The sequence below is a fragment of the Tyto alba genome, unplaced genomic scaffold, assembly GCF_018691265.1.
Source record: "Tyto alba isolate M040663 unplaced genomic scaffold, T.alba_DEE_v4.0 Super-Scaffold_2, whole genome shotgun sequence".
Taxonomy (NCBI): domain Eukaryota; kingdom Metazoa; phylum Chordata; class Aves; order Strigiformes; family Tytonidae; genus Tyto; species Tyto alba.
The window spans coordinates 15,308,601-15,328,646 of NW_024881282.1; the positions used below are offsets into that span (position 1 = coordinate 15,308,601).

Sequence of the window (20,046 nt, forward strand, 5' to 3'; positions counted from 1 at the left end):
TTTTCTTCACATTCTTTGATCCCAGCGATCTTTAGGACAGTGTTTTTCCAGCAGAAAATGGTGTGTCTCTGATGAAATTACTCAACACAGTAACAAAGGACCCTTTGCTCCTCCATAGTTGCTATATCCTCTGTCTCAGCAGCACCATAGGATAATGAACTCAGCACCCAGCTCCTGCCCCCCGAGCCAGCTGTGCTTGCTGGCACTCTGAATTTTTGGCCCAAGAATGTTTCTATTTGGATGCAAACTTTTTTTTTTTTTTTTTTTCTCTTTTTTTCCCCAAAAAAGCTTTGTTCATAAAATAAGGATTTGAGTGACCTTTTGGATTATCACAATTAGTAACACTGAGCTTCAGATAATAGGCCCAGATTATTGTATTAGAGATCCAGATGGTTTCCATTGCATAAACGATTATCTGCTACTTAGGATGGCTGGTACTGGCTGGTACTGGGATAGATGGATTTTAGGTCAGTGCAGACACTGGTTGATGCTAAATTAAAACCTGTCAGTATGTTCTCTGTTTTCTGAGTCTGAGGTGGGCCTTCTGAATGAGCACACCAGGAACACAGCAATTTTCCTTCCTACTCCACAAAAAAAAAAAAAAAGGAGTATAGGAATATTCGGCATGACATCTAGTGTGTGTGGTTTCAGCCTGATTTTAGCAACTCGCTTATGCAAACATTTTTCATATAAGAATGTATCCGTCTGTCCACTCTACCCCAATAACTTTTCAATTGTTTGAATGATTTAACAGCAGATTTGTCAAAATTTGACAGCAAACTCCAGCCTCTGGAAACCCAGTCTTCTAACCTTTTCACTAAATAGCTATTTATATTCACTTATATTCACTCAATTAGCACTTGTTGTCTCTCCCCCTTTCCCCTCCCTCCCCCCTTATGTGTATCCAATGGGTATTGGTATGTGGGTTAATATTAAATTTGCAGCTGCTAGCTGAAAAATAGTAGCTTAACCCCTTATCAAAGACTCATCACTCTTCTTCCTGTTTTCGCTATGCTTTTCCTTCTAATATACTCTTATGAAAATATTACAAATTTAACATAAAGTCTGAAGGAAACTTTCTTTTTCAGTAGTGCAGAGAGGTTACTTTTCATTTATTTACTCCCATAATGCCAAAAAGACAAAGGGTTTTCAGTACAACTATGATTCCTCTTATTTCTCAAAGTATTCTTAAGAAACACAGTATTGCACAGCAGAATACAAAAAGGAGAGGTCCGGCTTCTCTCAGGCTGCAGTTTTACTACCATTTGACAGGAGGATTAACCTAAGTAGCCCTTGCTCCTGTCATTGAATCCCGTGTCCGCTACAAATGTTTGTGCCATCATTGTTCAAGTAGAGCTGATTTATGGCTTGTTCACTTTGTGCACAGGGTGGTTTGTTTTTTTTTTTTCTTTTTTTGGTTTTGCTATGAACCACAGATCGATTCCCCATTAGCTTCACTGGGCACTCAGGCAGAGCTCAGATTTCTGGTTTTGCTTCCAGAATTAGGGCCTTATTTCGCATGTGTAACACCTAAGCACCTCCTTGCATACAGGTTTTTGGTAGTTAGTGAATTCCCATGTGCTCATGTGCCATTTGAAACGGTGATGTAGATACTTTGGGAAACTTCACCTTGTCTCTTTAACCTCTGAATAGATGATTTAATTCCTGAGGTAGGCGGCTTTTAAACGGAACATTTCATCATGTCAATGACCCAGTTCCTGGGTAAAGTGTGATGCAATCACATTGTGAATCACTTGTATCTTCCTGAACCTAACAGTAGTCTTAGTAGTAAACCTCCAGTGTAATCCTCAGGAAATCAGTGCCACATCTGATTCAATTAAAGGAGTATTGACATAAAAGGTTCCTCAAGAATGTGAATATCAACAGCTAGTTCAACTAAAGCAAATAAACCACCTTGGGAAGGATCTAAAATTTGCAGAGAGTTGATGGGGAATCAATGAGGGAAATAAGATCTAGAGAAGTTTTCTTACTGTGATAGCAGGAAGGAGTCAAAGTAGACAACCTGCTGTTTAGAAAGACAACTCCTTAGAAGAATCAGAAATGTGGAGCTCTGAATTTACACAAATTGATGCATCTGAAGAGGAGCAGCCTTTTGATTTCCTTGATATATAGGTGGTCCTCTTCCCACCTAAATGTGGCTTATTTACATCCAATCATTTCTGTTTTGGCATTCTTCATGTTCCTATTTCCTGCTGAATGTAATGTTTATTATACCATGAGGAGAACAAAACTGTCCTTCTAGAAGCAGAGAATGAAAGTTAGAAATGTAAGCAGATTCTCAAATCTAAAAAGGGAATTGAACTCAACATTTAGCAAGATCTTCCTGCAACTCATTCCAACTCTTTTTTATCCTCCAAACGAATAACAACGAAAGAGAGTTTCTGATTGATTGAAAAGCCTCAATTTATTCAGTGTGGCTTTATTGTGATTTTGAGACTCTTTATGGCTTATGGGAGAATTTATCTGCACACTAAATGTGAGAAAAGAAAACCCACAACTGATTTAGGTAAACTTTAACATTTGTACTTGTGACCCTTTGTGTAGGAGGATGTGCAAAACAAAACTGTCTGGGTGCCAAGGGAATGGAAACTTTCCAGATTGTGAATGTACTGACCTTCAGTAAGGGAGCAGCAAGATATATGCTCTGGGGTCTGTTTTTTTTTTTTTTTTTTTTCTCTTGAACATTTGAGTTTATTACAATGAGTCATGGATGCCCTCAATATCTAGATATGATATTTGTCCCTTGTGAGCTTTTTACCCATTTTTTTGTTATATGCCCAAATGCAATTAAAAAAAGTCTCAAAAAAAAAAAAAAAGTAATAGTTATTGCTGGTCTAGATGTATTGCTGGTCTAAACTGCCCTGTTGCTGTGTTTAGTCAAAACAAAGCAGGCAGTTTGCATCTGTGTAGATTATCAAAACATAGTTTGTCTGATCTCATATTTACAGGATGTCAGAACTACTCTGCTCTTGGGACTTGGCTTCATTTGTAAATTAAATAGATGGTGAAACTTTATCTACAGTTAAGATCTTCTGTCTCCAGTTGGCTTTTCCTAAGTTTTCCTTAATTCTATTTTTTTCCTATCTCTCTCATCATTATCCTCCTCTTACATCCTGAAGGAGTTGATAAGACACATCTTTCAAAGAAAATTTGGTCAGTAGGTTTTTGTGGAAAGCTAGTTGCTGTCTTAGATCAGTTTAACAGATGAAACCTACCTCTTTATGGCTGGAAAGGGGGTTGGTTCTCGCAATGAAGCAAACACTACAAAGTTCAAAAAAAGTAGATCATGTTCCCTGGATGCATTTGATACCTTTGGGAAACTGAAAAATGTGGGCACTAGCTAGTGATAACTGTTTTTTAAAATTTTTTTAATACCGGTTTTATAGACTTGTAGGAAAGTGGGTACAGGAGTCTCCTTTCATCTTTCAGTTCACTTACTGAGTTGCATGGCTCCCTGATGAAGCCTTGTGAGGCCTTGGAGAAATGCCTTGTTTCTCACTCCTAAAAGCAGCCTGGAAATAAGATAGTTTCTGTTACTTCCATATATCAACAGCCAGGCAGGCTATAGATACAGTTGAAGTAATACATTTAATGTTCTAGAGAGTACTTTGTTTTCACCTAACTGAATGCTTGTCCCTTAGACAAAAAGGCAACTACAGGCTTGGACTAAAGACCAGAGCAGTATTACTGAAACTGCAGATGATGTTGTATCTTATGATGAATTTGCTACTTTGAGCTGGTTGCATCTCCAGAAAACATTTAAGATAAAAATCATGGTTAATATTTGTTCATGTCAGGTTGTTAAGGTTGTGCATGTATAACTGGTAAGGTTGAAATCCTAGCGAAATATTCTGACAGTCACTTATGGTGGTGAGAAACTAGGTAACAATATTTTTCCTGTAATTTATGGGAGAGAAGAGCAGTAGCAATGGAAAGGCAAGTAACAGTGCCTTTTCTCCCTGTCTCCTTCGTAGATGTTTACGGTTGTGTTACAGAAGCATCATTAAAGCCAGATGTTTAAATGCTGTGGAAGAAGGTAAAGTGAAGGCATGGGGAGACTGACATGCATCAGGCCTCTCAGAGGAGTCTTCTGGACACAAAATTATATCAGGTACTTCAAAGGCTGTCTCTGCTACTTGATGTTGGGACTGATAATGCACTCATGCTGCAGGGTCACTGCCTTCCACCTCCAGAAATTTGCTGTATCACCTTCACTGTTTTAGTCAACCCTGTCATTAAGTTGATTTTCATAAAGACTGGTAATGTGCCATCCAAGCTTCTATTAGCACTTTGACCTCTGTGATTAGCTGGGACTCCTTAAGAAAGCAGTTTCCTTTGGTTGAGGTTGGTTTGCTTTGGCTGAAAGCAGCCTTCCTCCCCCCTCTCCATAGCTGAGTCTGCAAAGCAGAGTGCCTTGTTTCAGTTTGTCAATCCTACTGGTTTTTAGGTGAAGATTATGATCTTGGGAACTTGCTGCAGCAGGGGGAAGGGCTGGAATAAGGATCAGTCACACTGTGAAGTGCCACAGCCTGAGAACCAAAGCCGAAGCCTGCATTTAGCTTGGGTAGGACTTAAGCACCACTGCAGTCCTCTCTGTGGCTGGAGAGTTACCTTGGTCCCAGGTTGAAGCCAGATTCAGGATGCTGATGATAATGCATTGTTCCTCAGGAATTTCAGTCCTAAGAAGAAACCTTTAGTTATGTTCTTACTTCATGTCCTTTACAGAAAGGACTATCCATCATTGCAGCTAAGTAGGTGGGTAAAGTTCCCTCTTATCTCTCTCTCTGAAAAGCAAAGGAATTGCTGGGAATGGAGTACTGGGGGAGCTGCTACTGTACTTGAAGAGATGAAGCAAGCAGAAGGGGTCTGGCAGCTCAGGGCAGCTACACCTCTTTTTCTGCTATTACAAGCATTTTAGCCTGCTTTTTTGTTCCTCCCCCTCCCTTCCTCCTCATTGAGACATCAGGCTTGCCAAGCAGAAAGGGAGGGCCTGAAACTGCTTGCCTTGAGGCCTGGGAGGGGAGGAAACAGCAATTTATATTGCTAGATTGGGAGGAGGTCGGAGGGTACAGAGGGGCAAAGGGCAGATACTTGGCTGGGGGTGGCGTGGCACAAGGGAGGGAGGGATGCAGGCTGCAGAGAGTTGAGGAGGTACACTGGATTAATTGGCCTTGGGAGAACGTATGGTAAAAAGTCAAGAATCTATTGCAACAGATTCAGTGTAACTTAATTTGGGGAGTCCTGCTTGAAGTCCCCAGCTTGCTCTGCAAAAGTAAATCTTTAAGCAGTTGCAATTAAAGCCACACATGTATATATACAGAGCTCAGTTCCTTGCGTGACATTAAACAGTTCCCTATGTCCTGTAAAACTCTTAATCCCACACCCCACCACTCTTCAGATACTGTAGGTATTTGGAGAGCTGACTCAATTTTTGAACCTGTAGCCTTGTTTTCTCCATGTCAGCAGCTTCCTTAAAATGACACATCAGTAATCCAATAACCATTTTAAACTATTAAAGGGAGTTTTTAACTTGGGCTTTTTTGTGTAACTGCTGAAACAGCAAATGTTTATATGTCTGTAATTATGTGAAGTTAAATGGCGTTACAGTAGTAGTTCTACTAACTAGATGTCACTGCAGCTAGATGTTTGAAATTTGACACAGTATTTTTATGTATGATAAAAGTCATCACATATGACAGGAAATTTGAAACAGTTTTAGAAAAGATATGAACGAGTGTCTTGCAAATTCATCTTACTGAAACTCCGTTACAGAAAATTACCCATTAGTGTCATAATGCTCTATATTGTTATGCTTCCTTTATTTTTACTCTTCTCAGTTGTGTCAACACCCTGCTACCATTCTGTCATCACAAAATGGGGCTTTTTAAAATTTTGTATCTGCTCTTTCTTTATAGGAAATGCTAGACCATGACTGTGCTGGGAGATTTTGAGCTTCGGTCAGTACCTGCGGTGGAAGTTTTTCAGATTTCTATACGCAGAGATAGTGTCTTAAACCCCTCCAGGGGAAATTTATATTCTGTCTTCCTCCTGTTCTTCCCCCGTGACTTCCAGTGACTGAAGTCCTTCGTCGGTCATACCGTTTCCCCTCTTGCCGCCTGCGGAGCTGCCTCTAGCAGGAAGTGTGGGCACGCAAGTGTGTTTTACGTTGGCGTCGAGGAGAAAAAGGTCGAACTGCGGGTTCTGCAGCAAGGCCCGTCCTCGCCGGCCCGTCAAGGCAGCCGAGCCGTAGGAGCCGGGGCAGTGGGGAGGAGAGCCGCGCCGGGGGAGGGCCAGTCCGCGGAGCGAGGCGCCCTGCAGGCCCGCTCCGCGCCAGCCGTGCCGGCCGCCGGCACCCTCAGCCCCGCAGGCCGGGCCGCTGCCCCGCCGGCCGTTCCCCTTGCAGCGCGGGCCGCCGGCGGGGAAATCCCCGCCCTGCGCCGCCGGGAAATCACGTTCCGCTGGCGGGTTTCCCCGGCCGGGAGGAAAGTACCTAACGTCCCGGCCGGCGCCAGCAGGGCCGCGGCCGCCCTCCCCCGCTCGGTGCGGGTTCCCACCGAGCAGAGCGGCAGGGCCGGCCCGGGGCGGGTGCGGGGAGGGGGGGCACGGCGGGAGGGGCCCGCCCGCCCCCTCAGCCCGCGCATGCGTCCGGCGGCCGCCGGGGCTTTCCCGGCGCGGTGGCCGCAGTCGGGCGTTCCGGGCAGGGGCGGTGCCGGCCGGGGCCCCCCGTGCCAGGCACCGTATATAGGCGGGGGCGCGGCGCAGGCTCCCCGGCTGCGGGGGGCCCGGCTGGAGACCGTGAGTAGCGGGCGGGGTGTGCGGGTGGGGGCCGGGCCGCGCCGCGGCCTGGTGGCGCCTGCTCTGCCCCGGGCTGGGCCGGGACCGCGGCCGCGCAGCCCCGCTGAGGGCGGCCCTCCCTCAGGGAGCGGGGCCCGGGCCCTGCGGGAGCCCCGGGGCGGCTCCTGGCAGCCCGTGGTGGCGGGAGGGTGGGGGAGGGACAGCGGGGGCGCTGTCGCGGAAGGTGCGCGGCCGCGCACAAGCCCCGCCGGGTGGAGCAAGATCCACGGCGCTCAGGATCCGTGGGCTTCGCGAAGGGTGCGTAGAAGGTAGCCTTGTTTTGCCTGGCAAATGACACAAGAGCAGAAGAATACTCCGTTGAGTTTTGAGGTTGCTGTACTTTAAATATCACTGCTCTGGATTTAAATAACTTCATAGTGCCACTGTAGGATAATGGAAGGAAAAAAAAAAACCCATGAGAGTCAGAGCAGTTGGTTGACTGGAAATCAAGGATGCTCAGGACTCTACTGGAGGATAATACTAGAAGAGCGTTCGGCAGCAAATGTCCACAGGGTCTCAGGTTTAAGTGATCCTAAATGTTTTAGGATTATCAGCGTCTCAGTTTGTTGTGATATTTCTAGCATTCAGTCTGAGTTATCAGACTTTCTCCAGGATGAAAACTGGACTAGTTAACCTCTTGGACTAGTGTCGTTCATGTGTGTTGATGGCTTAGTCCCACCATCTGTGTTAAAGGAGTGGATTGGTGTAAGGCAATTGTAGCTCAGTTTCTCAGTGGTTAAGAAGCTAGTAGTAGTAATACTGTGACCATATTGAGAACAAATCTACTAAGAGCTATTGAGATGAGTAGGAAATGCTCTGCTGTTTTCCAGTAGGTGATTTTTCTAGGGCTGTGTCATCATGACAAGTGTATCTGTCTTTCCTGGAAGAACTTTTTAGGAACTGATACTGTAAAACAGCCTGCTGTATATTTATACATGAATAAATATGAAATTATATATTAAGAACTCTTTAATTTTGTCTTTGCTCTTACCTGAAATTTTTGGTGAAGTTCAGTTTTGCTGATGTCCTATGCTTCAAGTATCATTTGGTTTACCTAAATAAGAAATTCCAGTACTCTTAAGTCAGTGTAATAAAACTGGATCTTAATTGTTTGAAAATGTGCAGGCTTAAACAAATTTAAATGGATGCAACTTCTTTAGTAAAAGGTCTTACCTTCAGTTACACAGCTTGTGATCAGGCAGCCTGATTCATCCAGCTGCCAAAAAAGTTCTGCTTGTGGGTTTAAGTTTTGCAAATGTGTCATTAACAGGGAAATTAAGTATATAAAATACAGTCTGTATAACAGTATGTAAAGTTGATTCCCTGAAACTTTCTAGGTAACATTACAGAAAAGCTTATGTTAAGATTTCAGTGTTTCACTTTGTGTAGTTTCTGTTTGTATAGACATTATGTGCACCTTATCTTGTGTATTTTGAAACACTCTTCTCTTTCTTCCTTGCAGGTTTTGTTCTGCCCAAAATAACTAAATGGTTGAAACTATAGATACTTACTATTTCTTGTTGCAAACAGTCAGTATCAATATGGAGGCGTAGGCACCTTAGAAGGGACTTCAGTCTGAACTCTGGGAGGTAGTTCTGTGCACAAATAAAGAAACTAAGGCTTCAATTTTTTTTTTTTTTTAATCTGAGGATTCTGTTTGCTTCTGTGTCATAAATAAACATGGCGTACAGAAAAAAATTAATTCAACATTATAAAGCATTAGAATGTCCCAACACGAGGCGATTAATTTATGTTAAATTTGATAACTCTAGACTTATAACTAAGGCACCAGGTTAAAACTGAAACACCGTTCGATCGGTGCTAACAATGTTATAGACAGAAAAGCCTGGGACTACAGTTTATCCTTGTCAGAGGCAGTGTATAGGATCATCCTCTGACAGTTCATCCTTCTCGGAGACAGTGTATAGGATTTGTATCTCTCATAGCTGAATATTCAGTATGTGTGAAGTTGAGTATAAACTAACTTCTTTAGTCTTAATGATTATTACAACAATATGAAGAAGTTGAGGTTTTTTTTGGAAGTCTGGTAATAGCAACTATACCAGATCAGTTCAGGGGCTCTTTGTTGTATGCCTTTTGAGCTTGATAAACCATTATTTTTAGTCTCCTAATGAAGTTTTTAAACTAAAATCTTTACTTGTGTATAAGCTGCATATTTATCAGCTGTCCAGGGTGAAATGGTTCTTAAATCACTTAACATGTTCTGGTTAAAAATGATGTTGTTTTAATTGCCCTCCTTTTTAGTTTCTTTATTGATAAAGGATTGACAAAGAATAAGCCCATTTTAGGTATATCCCACCTCCATTAGCCTGAGAAGTTGATATTGCTCTCCCAGATACACAGTACAAGGAAAGCTTGTGATGCCTATATGATTCAGGGAAAAGTCCTTTTTGACATGCTTTCTGTAATTGTCAAAATGGGGTGGGGCAGCTTTTGTGCTAAAAGCAGTTGTGTAAACTAAAGTACAAGAACTTCCCCAATGTTTCAAGGCTGTTTGTTAATCATGAGGCTAATTCTATTCATATATGTGTTCGAAGTTGCACATTAAAGTATTTCATTTTCAGGTTCCTACTTTTGTACAGGCAGGGGTTATTCCAAATTGCCTTTAATGCACACAACTACCTCCCAGAGGAAGACTTGTCCCATTCTTCCAAAAGTAATCCATTATGAACATAATGGAAAATAGCCCTTTCTTGGCTAGCATCATGAAGCAGAGTGCTGTGTGTGGTGAACTGAAGTACGACTTATCCTGTGAACTCTACAGAATGTCGACGTTTTCTACTTTCCCCATTAATGTGCCGGTGTCAGAGCGGAGCCTTGCCCGGGCGGGGTTTTATTACACTGGTATGCAAGATAAAGTTAAGTGCTTCAGTTGTGGCTTAACATTGGACAACTGGCAACCAGGAGATAATGCTATGGAAAAACATAAACAGCTGTATCCTAGTTGCAGTTTTGTTCAAGACATACTTTCAGTTAACAACCCTGGACAGTCCTCTCATTCTGCCTTTTCGCCTCCGGTCTCAAACGATCTTTCACCATCTCTACATTCCATAACACTTTCTCCAAGTTTAGAACAAGTTGGGTATTTCAGTGGCTCTTTTTCCAGTTTTCCTCAAGACCCAATAACTACTAGGGCAGTTGAAGACCTTTCATTCTTGAGACCTAAACTTCACAATCCTTCTATGAGTACAGAAGATGCTAGACTACGCACTTTTCACTCATGGCCACTGACGTTTCTTTCACCCACTGATCTGGCAAAGGCTGGACTTTATTACCTGGGGACAGCAGACAAAGTTGCTTGTTTCACCTGTGGTGGTCAGCTGAGTAACTGGGAACCAAAAGATAATGCTATGTCAGAGCATCGGAGACACTTTCCTAACTGCCCTTTTGTGGAAAACTTTACCCGAGACCCACCAAGTTTCAATGTTTCAAATGTGAGCATGCAAACCCATGAAGCACGTGTTAAAACATTCATAAATTGGCCAACTAGAATTCCAGTTCAGCCTGAACAGCTTGCGGACGCTGGATTTTACTATGTAGGTAAGAAAAACTGGTGTCTCCCAATTTTATTCATGTTGTTACAACAGCACTTACTTTTAAATTGTGTGAATGTTTGCTAGATATTTTGCCTTGTTTTTTTAAAGGCCGCAATGATGATGTCAAGTGTTTTTGCTGTGATGGTGGGTTAAGGTGCTGGGAATCTGGAGATGATCCATGGATTGAGCATGCAAAGTGGTTTCCAAGGTAACTTGCAAAATCTTTTATCATAATTTGTTCACACCCTTAAATACTTCTGGCAGATACGTACTGCACCTAATAGTTTTGTTTAACTTCACTATATGAAGTACAAATTCACTCTTTCATTTGGGTGTATTTTATGTACCTCTATTTAAAAGCTCTGAAGTGCTAAGGTGGCCTTAAATAAAACATTTCTTCATTAAGCATGATATGTAATGCTTTCCGCTTCATAATTAAATGTATGCATCCCCAAATCACAATTAGCAAGTGGGGCTGCATTGTTAATGAGCATACTTAGCTAAGAGAAGCAGTCAGAAAGCAGACTGAGGAGAGCAAAAGCAGAGAAATAAGAAGGAACATCTGTCTCCCGTGGTCTAGTTCTGTGCCCATGCTGAATGTGCTTGAACCAGTTTTTCAGTTTGTGTGGTTTAGTTTTAGGTGTGGAAACACTTGTGAAGGTCTTAGTGGCTGTTTAATATGTATTGGAAAAATTACAGAAACAACTTCTGAATGTCCTCTATAATTAAATGGCAGTTGCATACCTAATTGCTATCTGTGGAAATCTCCACCTACATTAATGACAAATAGCTGCGCTTAGTTACAGGAAGGCTAATAATATTTCTTCACATCTTAGATCTCCAGCTAGTCTTTCATGGGCAATTTGCCTGCTACTGTTGGACTACATGGTGTAGGTAGAGTTAAATGACACCTTTGTTTCCTTCTGTGTTATGCTTGTCAGTAAATGTACTTAACAGATACAGTTCTGCATTAGTGAAGCAGATCTGGCTTCGATAGTGGTGTTAAATTTTGTTGACTTCTTTTGAATGATTTGAGAGGAGATAAGAATGGTGAGATGCAAGATAGAAACAGTTTATCACTGCACTTTGTAGTGGTGCTGACAGGGTATCATTTCTCATGACATGCCATTTTGATTAGAAGTGGTAGCAGAATGTAAAGCTGCTGCATTTGTATACGTAAGCCTACTGACTGCTGAACAGCATGGAAAGAGTGTCACATTGAAGTGTCACTGGACACTAGGCTACATGAAGCTTCCAAGCACAGGATCTCTTTCCCTTCTGAAGGAAGAGAAAACATGTATTTAAGTTATGCTGTGATATTGTAAACTGTTTGATTCTTCTGTATTTTTTTCTTCCTTTGTCAAGTAGAAGGTATAATTTAGTACACTTTTGTCCATGTTTCAGGTGTGAGTATCTGCTTCGTGTAAAAGGAGGAGAGTTTGTAAGTTCAATTCAGGCCAGGTTTCCCCATCTCCTTGAACAGGTAAACTTTACTATTCTCTTACTTTGGTTTTCCCTTGTTGAATAGCGCTATGGGTTTTTTTGAGAGTTCAGTCCATCCTTCTGCCTCGTTTCTGCATATATTTCTACTAAGTTTCTGACATGATAAATGTTCCTCATGAGCACAAAAATGAAGCCAGTGCTGAACCACAGCTAATGGACTTGGACTAGTAGAGTTTAACTTGTACAAATTACTCATGGAAAGTATTATGAGGCCGTGAGCTCCTTCATATCAGGAGAGAGAAATTCTGATTATGTGAGTGTCAGTGAATAATGCAGATCAGTAATTGTTATTTCAGAAATTGTGCATGGACAGTTCTATCCATAACTCTTCTGACAAGAGTAAGCCAAACTTTTCTTCATGGAATTGGTCAGCAATAGCTTTATATTGATTGTATAGCTGTACAGATTTGCAGACTTGTGTATCCACATGTAAAATACTTAGCAGGTACCATTCAGATAAAAAGCTTAGTATGGTTGATGAGGGAGGAATGGGTTAAGAAGGAATGTGGGGGAAAATACTTAGTTATTAATGTAGTTCTGTTGTGTTCCACAGCTCTTGTCAACCTCTGATACGCCTGTAGATGAAAACATTGATCCCCCAAGTATGTATATTAAAGCATGTTTTAAATTTCCTCAGCAGTTTTCAAACTCAGTGATAGGCTATCCAAAGCTAACTTGCTTAACAATTCTTAGATTTTTCTTGAAAACAACAATATTATAAGGATTTTCTAGCTACTGATAAAAGTTAGGTAGACTCAGCATTATATGGACAAACTTCAGAAAAGAACCTTTAAGAGATTTTGTCTTTCGTTTTCCTTATTTTCATACTAACAGCTCATATTAAGATTTTTTGTTTTGAATGCTTGGCATCTGCTCTATTTGTGGGTTTTAGTTTCATGGTTTGGTTAAACAAGTCAATTTGGCATTTGTTAAATTGACCTGTGGTATTGAACTTGGTGGAACAGTTGCTGGAGGGATTCGTGACTGTGCAGTTATGCAACTCCATTTTCAGTCACGAAGCTAGAGGTACACGCTCTGAGGTGAGCAGTGGTGGTCAAGGAGAGGGTAGGAGAAGCTGATAAAGCAAAGTCTTTCTGAGCTGAACTCTAGTTACCGTGGAAATAAACTCCCAAAGGGTGAGTGGGTTATGCTATTGTAGTCCCTGCTGTTTGAGGACAATGAGTCAGAATCCCACATGTCTGGTGCTTAGTAAATTGAATGGAAAATTCTGATCAAGAGCTGGAATAGAGCAACTGTTTGTACTGTAAACTCTGAATTCTCGTTTCCCCCTTCAAGACATTTTTCAAGGCTGAAGTTAGAAATGACTAAGTATAAAAAAGCTGCTAGGACACAATGGAATTCTCTGTGGTTTCTCTGGATTGGATTATCCTAGATTTTAGTGAAGGTCTGACATGGATTGAACTTCATCATGGATTCAATCCAATTGCATCTAAGTAACTGGCTTCCATTTTTAGAACCAACAGCTTAAAAGAAGTCCGTTTAACCACTGAAACTTTTTAATGCTAGGTATTCCTGTATGTAGGCATGTGTGTAGATAATGTTGATGTCTGACTTCTGGAATGTATAGATATTTGTTATATTATACACTGTGATCTTTCTCTTTGATTAGTTATTCATTTTGAACCTGGAGAGAGTCATTCAGAAGATGCAATTATGATGAACACGCCTGTGGTTAAGGCTGCCTTGGAGATGGGATTCAGTAGAAGGCTAATAAAGCAAACAGTGCAAAGTAAAATCTTGGGCACTGGAGAAAACTACAAGACTGTTAATGATCTTGTGTCTGATCTGCTCACTGCTGAAGATGAGAAGAGGGCAGAGGAGAAAGAGAGACAATTTGAAGAAGTAGCATCAGGTATGCATAAGGCATGAGTAAAAGCCAAAGTGGTTTATATGACATAGTTTTTATAATTTATTTTATTCACTAAGTGATTTAGTTGAATTGCTAATAGGATCAGCTTCTGTAAAAGCATTGTCAGGATATCTGTATGGAACTAGCAGCCTGGGAATTGTTTCATTACCTTTCAGGAGAATGGTTCATACAGGTGCCAAGGGTTTAGAATCACACAATTCTCTCCACAGGAACAAAGACTTTTTTTAAAAAAATTTATGTGTCCATGTACTGCTGTTACTAAAATAAATGGAACCAAAATACTTTACTTGGCACACTCTGCTGATTTTTTTTCCAAATTTGCCTGCTCTTTAAGTTACTTGAATCAGTGAGCCATCATATCCACCTCCTAGAAGAGGTCATGAACTTTTACAAATTTAAATTCTGTAAGATGGGCAAAGGTCTGATTTTCTATGTCTGTTTCAACCATGTAGATCAGCTATTTAACAGTGTTTATTTGATGTGTCTTTAACATTTCCTGTTGTTTTAATACCGTATAAGTTTTGAAGCCTAAAGTCCTGTTTTTAAGTCAGTGAAGCAACAATGAAACTTCGCAATTATAAGTGGAATTAAGACTGCTTCTTTCCTACTTGCATGTTCTATCAAAAAAAGCATAGACAGATTAAGCCATTCAATCTTAAAGGAAACTATTTTTTGTTTTTTCTGATAGTCTATATATAAAAAATAAATCTCCTGAGTTTGGTCGTGCTGTACTTTTTGTTTTCCTGCACATAATTCTGTCAGACACCTCTTAGAAAAGCTTGATTCTGCCTATATCTCAGATGTGATTTTGACTGCCACTGACTGAAGTTAACCTGTTGGTTGTCAGTGAGTTAGCATTGGTGTTATGCAGAAGCGGTGTTTTTTCTTTGTGATTCTGCAGAGAATGTTAAATCTTGCTAGTATAAGTTTAGACAAGATCCCCTCAGATAATTTAGCCTAGAGGTGGGAACAGGAGATTTCATTGATGAAAAGTCTTCAGCTCAGAAGCTACTTGTATGTGGTTTTCTTAAGTCTGTTCTTTATGTGACTCTCACTAAAACTTACTGAGGTCTCTATTAATGATGTGTAGTAAGGGAACATTTCAAGTGGAGTTCAAAGAATATATCAATTCTTGTTAAGAAGCACAACTTGGAGTAGTGTATTTGTAACAAACACCTAATGTTCTTTGCATTCCAGATGATTTGTCCTTAATCCGGAAGAATCGAATGGCTTTATTCCAACGTTTAACATCTGTAATTCCAATCCTTGGGAGTTTACTATCAGCTAAAGTGATAACAGAACTCGAGCATGATGTTATTAAGCAGAAGACTCAGACACCATTGCAAGCAAGGGAACTGATAGATACAATTTTAGTGAAAGGAAATGAAGCAGCCAGCATATTCAGAAACTGTCTACGAGACTGTGACCCTATACTGTACAAAGATTTATTTGGTATGTCTGTGTTTTGTTGAGTTGTTTTTTTTTTTTTTTTTGGCTTTTTTCAGGATGTAAGTTTATAGAAGTAACCAGTGCTGTCATAGCAACCTAAAGATAAAAAAATAATCAGATGCTCTTTGCATATAGATTAGTCAAATGACTAGGATTTTTTTTTTTCTCTTATTTTAGTGGAGAAGAACATGAAATATGTTCCCACAGAAGATGTTTCAGGTACCTTAAACTCTATCTTCTTACTTTAAAGGGTATTGTGGAACACATAGTTAGCAACATAAAGAAAATTACTTTAAGAAATAGGTTCTGTGCTTTACCCTCTCTGTAATTCTGCTTTTGTAAGTTGGATTTACCTGAAAAAGTCAAGTGCATGTGCAGACTTGCAAGCAAGCCTCAGGTCTATTTGCTGTGAGCTATATCCTGTGCCTTACACGTGCTTTTGCCATACAGCAGGTAGAGCTTTCTGAAGCTTGACAATTCAGGTATATGCTGGACTTGATTGTGGTACAAGCTGTCATTCAGGCATTTGGTAAAGACTGGACAGTGAATAATAAGTTAGCGTTTCACAGCAGGTATCATCATCGCTGCTTTTCTGGAGTGGGTTATAGGTGTCCTAAGATCCAGCTTGACCAACAGCTGTGTAGATAAAAACTTCTCAGATGTGAGATTGAGTTTGCTCTCGTTCTTAGTCCTGCAGTTTAATATGTTACTAGACTGCAGAAAAATACACAAATGCGAGTACAGCTCACTTCCACCAGTCAGTCAGTGCTCTGTGCTTCTAATACCCAAGCAGGAAGAGTACAGCATTTGCTAAAATGTAAACATTGTTTGGTCTCAAGAACCACAGCTGGCCTCCAATCCCTGAGCTGTTTGTCATCCCACAGAAGTGGGAAGTACAGACTAATTCCTTGTATACCAGTTTCTGAGATCTGGAAAATATACTTATTTTTGCACTGCCATCTATATTTAGCGAATACAAATAGGGAGATAAAGGGTAAAATGAAACATGGCTGTATTCTAATTAGAATATATATATATATACATGCAGAATTCTTAAAGTTGCATAATTTTTTCCAGGTTTACCTATGGAAGAACAACTAAGAAGATTGCAAGAGGAAAGAACGTGTAAAGTTTGCATGGACAAAGAAGTTTCTATTGTTTTTATTCCATGTGGTCATTTAGTGGTGTGCAAAGAATGTGCACCATCTCTTAGAAAATGCCCTATTTGCAGGGGGACAATAAAGGGTACAGTTCGTACATTTCTTTCATAAAGAGGCAGACTTGCAAAATGTCTTTGTTCCTGTCATCCTCCAACTGCTGAAGCTTAAGTTAGGAGTGTTTTAAGAATGGAAAATTGTGATACAGAAGATTAATCAACTACCAAACACCATTATGTAATAGTAAGCTGTATCATTGTTATGAGTCCACTAGGTCTTCCTTGCCAAAGACTATTTCTGCTCATAAAACTAACTCGGTACTAAGGTGAGGTTTTTGTAGCTTTCCTTTCTGAGTAAGGAAAGCAGTTTCACTGGTATGCCTTTGTGTCACTCTGAATAAAAAACTTTCTGGTTGAGTTGCTAAAATGGAGCTTAGCATAACTCTTCTCATGAGTTTCCTCCATGTGGATGTGAGGAAATATATTAAGATTGCTGATAACTTCAGCTGTTGTTTTGGTTCTGTTTGGTCTTTCTTGGAAACTTGAGGAGAAAAGAGGCTAACTGTTGCAAGAACAGCAAGATTTTTTTAAAGGTTTGTTCATGTTTAGATACTTGTGTAATATGTATGATTAATAGTTTATATATGAAGACTGAATTAAAATATTTCTACTTCTCAAGTGAGTGCTTCCATTGTTGGTTTTTCTCTGTAGACTGCAGTGACTAGAATGCTGTCTTTTCTTGACAAAAGTTTGGGGTGGTTTGCCTGCTAAAGTATGATAAAAGTTAATTTTGTGTGTTGCTTTCATTTCTGAACAGGAGAGAAGCTTCTATGCTGCTTGGTGATTCTGTCTAGTAGAGTAGAGGGTTCAGATGCTTTTTTTAAAAAGCACACACACACCCCCAGCATCCTAAAAGGATCTGGTACTTCCTTCTGTCTTGATTTTTCAAAGGATAGAAATCCTGGCTGTGAATGGACTTCAGGACCTTAGAAATGAGGCAGAAGGTAGCTGTAGAGCAGTATAGCCTTTATGCTAGGGATTAAAATGTAAAAGCTACTTCTCTGTTTGGCACTTTATAGTGATTGTGCAATTAGGTAGGATCTTGCACCCCCATCTGAAGTCTTGGGTCTTGTTTTGCAAGCTGGTAGTCTAGGTGCTCCTGTTTCCTCACTGGTTGACTCTTACTTTAACCTTTTCTGAATTGCATTCCTAGCCTTGTCTAGTAGATACCTGCAGAGGGAAAGCGTTCATAGGTATTTCACAAAGATTTCATGTCAGTGGAACAGTGAAGAATAGAGCCACGATAACAGCATCAGATCCTGCAGTGGAGGTGTCACTTTGGCTGTAAGTCGGTTATCTTCAGTCATATCTTAGTTGCCCCTGTGTGGACCTCTCAATCTTTAGACCTGCCAGCAATAAGATGTTTTTAGCCAGTACTTCAGTGTCTTAAGCTCTGTAGCATGAAAATACAATTTCTTGGGAGTTTAAGGATGCCAATGTTAGCAAGTTGCAGGTGCTTTCATCACTTCATATGTGGCTTTAGCTATACATGTGTTATCTCTTATAAAAAGAGAGCTCCTCATATGTATGAAAGTGGTGAAGTGTATACATTAAAAAGAACTTGTGCAGGTACCTTGTGGTAACTTGTGACTCAGGATAGTGACCTACCCTGTGTAATGGTTCCCTAGTGTTTAGGGCAAGGCTTGCATTAAGTAGGGAAATGCTTGTCACTTGCAAATAAATTTCCATTCATACCTACAGAATGCTGTATGTTCAGCATTTGTATATCTTTCCTGTTCTACATCTGAGGTGTAATTTAATAAAAATCCCCTGCTAAGTCTGTGAAATAAACAGCTGGGTTTCCTGCTATAATCACCTGTCATCTTTGGAAATCTGTCCACAGAGTTTGAAGTTTAGACGGTGGGTGCAGTTAATGGTGTATTTCTAGCATAATTACAGCCACAGCACTGACGCAAATTTTTGGCTAGCTAAAAAGGACCAAAACATGTACTTTTATTTGAGGCTGCTCTGTTAGCATTCAGGATGTATTTGTGATGCCTGAGGGTATCTTGGGACCTGCAACATACCTGTCAGCCCTGGTTCATGAGTGGTTTGAATGTTGTGTGCAACTTCAAACAGCACTGGCTGCCTGCATCTAGGCATGTGAGCTGCTTTCTGAGAAGTGGAAGAAACTGATCTGGAAACTGCTGGGTAAAGTTGTTTGACCTAGATTTGACAGGAAGGCTAATCAAGGTTATGGTTTTCCACTACTCCCCACTGTAGTGATTGTGGTTACCCTTGATCTATAATGCTATATACGTGAGCAGTTACACTCTCCTCAGTAGTATTCCAAGAAAGCAGTAATAAAACTAATTCTGTAGCACATTGCTACAGAACCCTAGCAAAATGCTAAACCATGGAGGAGACCATCTGCACAGCGTTATGTTTAGAGAGGATCGAGTGACTTCTGCTATTTGTGAAGCAGCTCACCACGATCACACTTTGTTCTGTGTCCGCTTCCTTTGAAAGCGTTTTTCAGAGCTTTGACTGGGGTAAACAGCAGTGAACAGCCCCCCCTGCCCCCAGCTTCCTGCGCAGCTCTGCTGACCAAGCAGCTCAAGTTCTCCGATGTCAGCGGTCCAGGCCCATAGCTTGTCTTGAGCCTGGAGAATGTGTTTGTGTGGCTCGGGGGTGTAGAGGGTGGGAACTTTGATATGACTGGAGTTTAGTGGTAAGGCTTGTTGTAAGATGAAGATATATGGCATAGATGGATAGATTCACAGCTTCTATAAACGAGCAATTTCTCTATTGGAATGAAGCTTACGATATCTGGAAAGGATCTAGCCTGGAGCAGTTGCAGTTTCTGATACTGGTTTGAGATACTGCAAGGTACAGTGGCTTCCCAAGTAGCAGTTGTCTATTTTGTGAAGCAAGTGCCATGAAACTTTGTTGCAATTATGTAGCAGTTTCCTGCATTTTTTTTTTTTTTTGGTGTGTGTTTGTAACAATGTGTATCTTTCTCTTTTGTTTGCTTTTGAGCACTAACCAGGAAGCTTGGTGCTCTTCAGATTGAAGACAGCATCCACAAGTGTTCTGCCTGCCACCAGTCATTAAAACAGGGCACTGCTCTTATATGCTGAAATGAATGACCATATATGAAATATTTAGGAACTGCATTAGCATGACATCAAAAAAGTAATTCCTTAGTGTTGTGCTCTTGGCACTTGGTTATTTGCTATAGTCCTCACAAGACATCAGAAGAAAAGCACATGAAATTGCAGCATGTTCATTTGCCTTTAGTTCTGAGTTGTGGCAATTTTAGTGTAGTGAGGCTGGGGTATGCAGTATCATGTTTGGTGTTGCAGATAGACTGAACTTGCAAAGTCAGTTTTCTTGCTGTTAGTTATTCCTAAAGTGACACCCCCCTGCCCCCCTCCGGTATGTGAATTCAGGCAGGGGATGCATTCTGGACTGAAAAGGTATTCTCTGTTCTGTTGAACTACTTAACGTGGGATTTGTCACTCTTGATCCAGAGGTTACTAGTGCAGGGAATAAACTTCCTGAGACAAAAGTGAATCACCAGTCCTTTGTTTCTGGTTTTAACTGAGCATGTGATCACAACAGTTACTGATGTT

The 20,046-nt window shown here is 40.8% G+C and overlaps 1 protein-coding gene and 1 long non-coding RNA gene across 3 annotated transcripts; one reads left to right on the forward strand and one right to left on the reverse strand.

The window, feature by feature from the left end:
* Positions 1 to 2,696: 2,696 nt before the first annotated feature.
* LOC122153441 lies at positions 2,697 to 6,071 on the reverse strand. The gene is made up of 2 exons (XR_006165335.1): positions 5,987 to 6,071; positions 2,697 to 4,700 (listed from the first exon to the last, which is right to left on the reverse strand). It is a non-coding gene; the product is annotated as an uncharacterized LOC122153441 (long non-coding RNA).
* Positions 6,072 to 6,683: 612 nt separating this feature from the next.
* LOC104359443 (inhibitor of apoptosis protein) lies at positions 6,684 to 17,089 on the forward strand. Of its 2 annotated transcripts, none has more exons than XM_042792732.1 (9): positions 6,684 to 6,816; positions 9,441 to 10,416; positions 10,521 to 10,620; positions 11,817 to 11,895; positions 12,469 to 12,517; positions 13,546 to 13,788; positions 15,004 to 15,258; positions 15,433 to 15,474; positions 16,333 to 17,089. In XM_042792732.1, the coding sequence occupies exons 2-9, from the start codon at positions 9,543 to 9,545 to the stop codon at positions 16,524 to 16,526; spliced, it is 1,836 nt and encodes a 611-aa protein (XP_042648666.1). In that variant the 5' UTR covers positions 6,684 to 6,816; positions 9,441 to 9,542; the 3' UTR covers positions 16,527 to 17,089. The 2 variants fall into 2 exon arrangements, with proteins under 2 accessions (XP_042648666.1, XP_042648665.1); XM_042792731.1 differs by having other exon boundaries at positions 6,685 to 6,816; positions 8,318 to 10,416.
* The last annotated feature ends 2,957 nt before the right edge of the window (positions 17,090 to 20,046 follow it).

Coding starts and splice junctions, on each gene's coding strand:
- LOC104359443 (XM_042792732.1), top strand. CDS start 9,543: ATGAACATAATGGAAAATAGCCCTTTCTTGGCTAGCATCATGAAGCAG. Junction 10,621..11,816: donor CATGCAAAGTGGTTTCCAAG/GTAACTTGCAAA, acceptor TCCATGTTTCAG/GTGTGAGTATCTGCTTCGTG. Junction 15,259..15,432: donor ACTGTACAAAGATTTATTTG/GTATGTCTGTGT, acceptor CTCTTATTTTAG/TGGAGAAGAACATGAAATAT.